The sequence below is a fragment of the Lactuca saligna genome, chromosome 2 (genome assembly GCF_052625555.1).
Source record: "Lactuca saligna cultivar CGN05327 chromosome 2, ASM5262555v1, whole genome shotgun sequence".
NCBI classification, from domain to species: Eukaryota; Viridiplantae; Streptophyta; class Magnoliopsida; order Asterales; family Asteraceae; genus Lactuca; species Lactuca saligna.
In genome coordinates, this window is record NC_136418.1 from 12839074 (window position 1) to 12843945 (window position 4872).

General features: G+C 36.2%; 1 protein-coding gene and 1 non-coding gene across 2 annotated transcripts in view; one reads left to right on the forward strand and one right to left on the reverse strand.

Annotated features, from left to right (window-relative positions):
• The window catches only part of LOC145029521 (uncharacterized), a 5263-nt gene extending 3519 nt beyond the window's left edge, over positions 1 to 1744 (forward strand). Inside the window, exons 3-5 of the mRNA XM_078978034.1 lie at positions 245 to 669; positions 1032 to 1341; positions 1424 to 1744. Of these exons, the coding sequence (XP_078834160.1) occupies positions 245 to 669; positions 1032 to 1341; positions 1424 to 1744 (1056 nt within the window). The remainder of the gene's footprint in view (positions 1 to 244; positions 670 to 1031; positions 1342 to 1423) is intronic.
• A 2363-nt stretch (positions 1745 to 4107) lies between these two features.
• On the reverse strand, positions 4108 to 4214 carry LOC145033176 (small nucleolar RNA R71). The gene has a single exon (XR_013677413.1). It is a non-coding gene; the product is annotated as a small nucleolar RNA R71 (small nucleolar RNA).
• Between the last annotated feature and the right edge of the window lie 658 nt (positions 4215 to 4872).

Sequence of the window (4872 nt, forward strand, 5' to 3'; positions counted from 1 at the left end):
TGCCGCTGCTGCTTCACAAAATCTCTTGTAATTTGGCGTATTCACCATTTTGCTATTGGCTCACTTATGCAATATGAAACAAGTAATATTTAATTTCCAATCTTTAATGTTTTTTGATTTAATGTTTAATGATTTAGTTTGATTTATTTGTTCAAACTCAAAACCTAATTAGCTAACTAGGTGTTCACTTGTATTATGTTTAAATCTCCAATTGTGAATTTTATATCTTTAATTGTATTTATAGGGTTTAATTGGAAACTTTTTTAAAAGAACATTAGATGTTGGTAGTAGTTATGAAAGTGGTGGAGGAAAAAGACCTCATCCTCAACCACAACCACAACCACAACCACAACCTCAGCCTCAACCTCAACCACAACTACAATTACATCATATTCCACCTAGTTTTGATATTAAGAATCTTCCTTCGGATCCGACGGATAGACCAAGAATTATATCATATCATCCAAATCAAAGGGATGAAATAAGGAGAGCATATTGGATTAAAGGACCTTCTCAACCAAAAGGCCATGATTTTCCATCAATAAAGATTGGTGGTAAGAATAGACGTTTTGTAAAGGAATGGTTTGATGAATTTAACTGGTTAGAGTATAGCACAAAAGAGAACAAAGCTTATTGTTTATGTTGTTATTTGTTTGGAGACATTATGGGGTAACAAGGGGGCAAAGATGTATTTGTGACAGGAGGCTTTGACACTTGGAGTAAAAAGAAATAATTGAAAGATCATGAGGGTAAAGTTGACAATCATCACAACAAAGCTAAACAAAAATGTGAAAATCTAGTAAAGAAAAATCAATTTATCCATGAAGCTTTTCATAAGCAAACTGAAGTTGAAGCGAGTAACTATCAAATTCGATTACGTGCTACAATTGATACTTGTAGATTTTTATTGAAGAATGTGTTACCATTTCGTGGTCATGACGACTCGAATGAATCAATTTCTAAAGGCCTTTTCATTGAAGAATTATCATTCCTTCGGGACCATAATGAAAGCATTTATAATGTTACTTTAGAAAATACTCCAAAAAAAATGAAAATTTAACGTCTCCAAAGATTCAAAAAGAGATTGTTCAATGCTTTTCAAAAGAGATAATAAAGTCCATCTGTGAAGAAATTGGTAATGATGTGTTTACCATATTAGTAGATGAGTCTAATGATGTATCCAAAAAGAAACAAATGGTTGTGGTTTTGCGATATGTTAATAGCCTTGGATTAGTGAAAGAAAGATTTGTTGGAATTGTTTACGTGAAGGATACAATTTCTTTAACTTTAAAAGAAGCCATTGATTCGGTATTTACCAGCAATAACTTGAGTACATCTCAGGTAAGAAATTATGAATTCTTTTTTATGTATTTGAATCTTTATCTATTTTATTTCTTATATATACAATTTATTTTTGAAATAGGTAAGAAGGCAAGGATACGATGGAGCAAGTAATATGCGGGGTGCATTTAATGGTTTGAAAACATTGATATTGAAAGATAATCCTTCGGCATGTTATATACATTGTTTTGCACACCAACTTCAATTAGTGGTTGTGGCTGTAGAAAAAAACCATGACGGTCTTGATGATTTCTTTGAGCAATTAGCTTTGGTGGTTAATGTGGTGTGTGCTTCTTGTAAAAGAAAAGATATCATACGAGATAGTTACAAGGAAAGGGTTCAAAAAGAAATTGATAATGGTGAAATTGAGACCAGAAGAAGGTTAAATCAGGAGACCTCTTGATATGTGCATATTTAGTTTGTATTAAGTATAGATTTTTATTCATTTATTAGCTAAATTATTGCATTTCATGGACAAAAGGTACTTAAAAGTGTTTGAATTGTATTTTCAGTCCAAAAATGAAGCTCGGAAGCAAAAGGAAGCAGGAGAAGCGGTTAGGAGCTCGGGAATTGAATAAAGAAGAAAAACACCAAAAATAGCACCTACTCGGCTAGTAGGGTCGACTACTCGGCAAGTCCAAGTGAAGATAACGACTCGGGAACCCAGATACTTATCGCATACGGAGATTGTGAGACGGACTCAACGAGTCGCCACCTGACTCGACGAGTCGATACGCAAATATATGGATAACTTCTCAGATCGAGGGAAAAAAACTTCGGGGACAATTCTGGAACAATTAGCTGCGATTCAGAGGCCAGAGAAACCCTAGAAGACGAAGATAGAAGCAACAATTCAATCCCGAAGGAGATTTAAGGCAAATTTCATCATTCTAATTAATCTTTTGTTTTCCATTATGGTTAGGCAAATAGAATTCGTTTTTATGTTGTTATTTACTTCAATCATGAGCTAAAACTCTTAACTTTTGTTTGGGGATACAAAATTGAGACTATGGTTTGATTATTGGTAGGATTAATTTAATGTTGGTGATTTATTTGTTATTTTAGCTTGCTAAAGAACCTTGTGTGTGAATGACAATTAATTTTCTGTTAATAGGAAGGTAATTAAATAGCATGAACATCGTTTGATTATCAACCTCATATACCATGTGACTACTTTGTTATATGTCTAGGATTAATGAACATGAAACTAGAATTAATAAGAAAATTAAGTAAATTCATGTGCAAGCTTGTGTGATGACCATCAACAAGAAGTTAATTAAAAACCAAATTGATTAACTATTGTGCGTCTAAAGTAATCCGAATAATTAATCTAGTGAACTAAATTGAATTAGACAACTGATCACTGTTTAAGTTAGTTTATTTAATAAGGATTAGTGTAGTGAATGCGAACCTAGTCATTTGAATCGGTAACCAACACAAGAGTTAATCCATTGCACTATTACCTTGAAATCAACCATAGGATCAATTGAGTTGAACTAAACAAAAGTTCCTTCGTATTATTGAATCTAGTTAGTTCTTTGTTTTTCTAGTTTTTAGATTAAGTAATAGTTAGTAAGTTTCTAGTCTTGTAAAACTAGAGAAAACCCTCTACTTATTAATTAATTTAGATAGAATTAGTTTTTATTTTTAATTTGTCGTTCCCTGTGTTTGATACCTTACTTGTTTGAACTATACCACAATTGATAGGTCCACTGCCTTTGTGTGTTTATTTTACAACTAAAAGTAGGTTTAAAACTAAGTGAGTTTACGCACATCAAGTTCTTGGCGCCGTTGCTGGGGAACGGTTCTAAAATTAGCATTAAATTCTAATTCAATCGATCCTTTGTGTGAGATTTATCTTACACAAAGTTAATTACCGTTTAATTTAGTACGTAGTATATATATATACACACACACACACACACACACATATAAAACAAACAAACAAACAAACAAACAAAATTTTTCTGATTTTACCTTGGACTCGCCGAGTGCACTCGTGTAGACTCGGCGAGTACATCGCTGAAACAACTTTAATTTTTTATTTTATTTTTGTTCTTTTTACACGTTTTCTATTTTGTTTACAGTTGTTTCATGACCCGAGTATCTGATACACCTCTAGTCCCCCCTCTTGAAGATCCGGAATCCGCACTAAGAAGGAGCAAAGGCAAAACCGTTGGAGAATCCGCTTCTTCAAAGAACTCACCACTCAAAAACCTCAAGTCTGTTTTCAGCAAGAAGATGAGCAACAAATCAGGAGCATCCAGTGCCTCTTTGACAATCGAAGATCTGATTCAAAAAGACAACGAGTACGAGACCGAGGAAGAGGACGAACCCACATACGAGCACAAATCCGAGTTTGAAGACGATTTAGCTACCGCTATGGCTAATATCGATGATGTCCCCATGGGGGAATGGAAGAAGAGGATGCGTGATGAAACCGGCCCGGGACTTGTGCAGCCCGCAATTCCCGCAACCGCTACTTTCAAGCTAAAAGGCCATATTCTCTCTCAACTCAAGGAGATCCCTTTTTATGGGAAAGACCACGAAGACGCCTACAAGCACTTGGATGAAGTAAATGATGTGGCTGACTACTTCAATGTACCAAATGTGTCTCGCGAGACCCAGCTACTTCACATGCTCCCAGTCACGTTTAAAGGTGCTGCGAAGGATTAGCTCAAGTCACTTCCTCCCGGATCGGTCACCATATGGGCCAAAATGAAAGAGGAATTCATAGACCACTTTTGCCCACCTTCCAAGATAGCTAAGTTGAAGAAAGCCATCGCCAACTTTGAGCAACAACCCGGTGAATCTCTTTATGAAGCTTGGGAAAGATACAAAGGTTTGCTTAGAAATTGCCCACACCATGACCTTAATAGCCAACAAGAGGTCTCCATTTTTTATGATGGAGTCAATGTCACCACAAGGCAAATCCTCGATTCACAAGGCCCGCTCACCAGAAAGCCGCCTCCGGAAATCAAGGAGTTAATTGAGGAATTCTCTAAGCATTCTAGAGAATACCACAATCCGAGAAATGAAGTAAGTCGGGGAGCAGTGAACTCGGTGAATGATAGCATGGCGGCGGTAATAGCTAAGCTCAAAAGTCTAGATAGAAGGATGACAAAAATGGATCAAACAATCCATGCTATTCGAGTTGGGTGCGAGAATTGTAGAGGGCCCCACCTCACCAAATATTGTGATCTAGACGAAAATGGAAATAAGAAGGCTCAAGTGTTTTACTCTAGTGGCGATAGATACGACGAGGATTGGCAGAAACCGAAGAAGGAATGGCTCCCATACGAAGAATATAAAAAGGCTAAGGAGGAGAAGTACAAGCAGAAGGAGAGGGGATTCTATCAAAAGGAAGAACTGGTGATGGAAAAGGAAGCCAATTTAGAAGAAATGCTCACTAGATTCATAACCGCGTCCGAAAAGAGACACAATGATCACGATGTAGCAATGTAAGAGACCATAAATATGTTAAGGAATTAGCAGGCCTCCATTCTCAACATTGAGAAACAGCTGGGACAG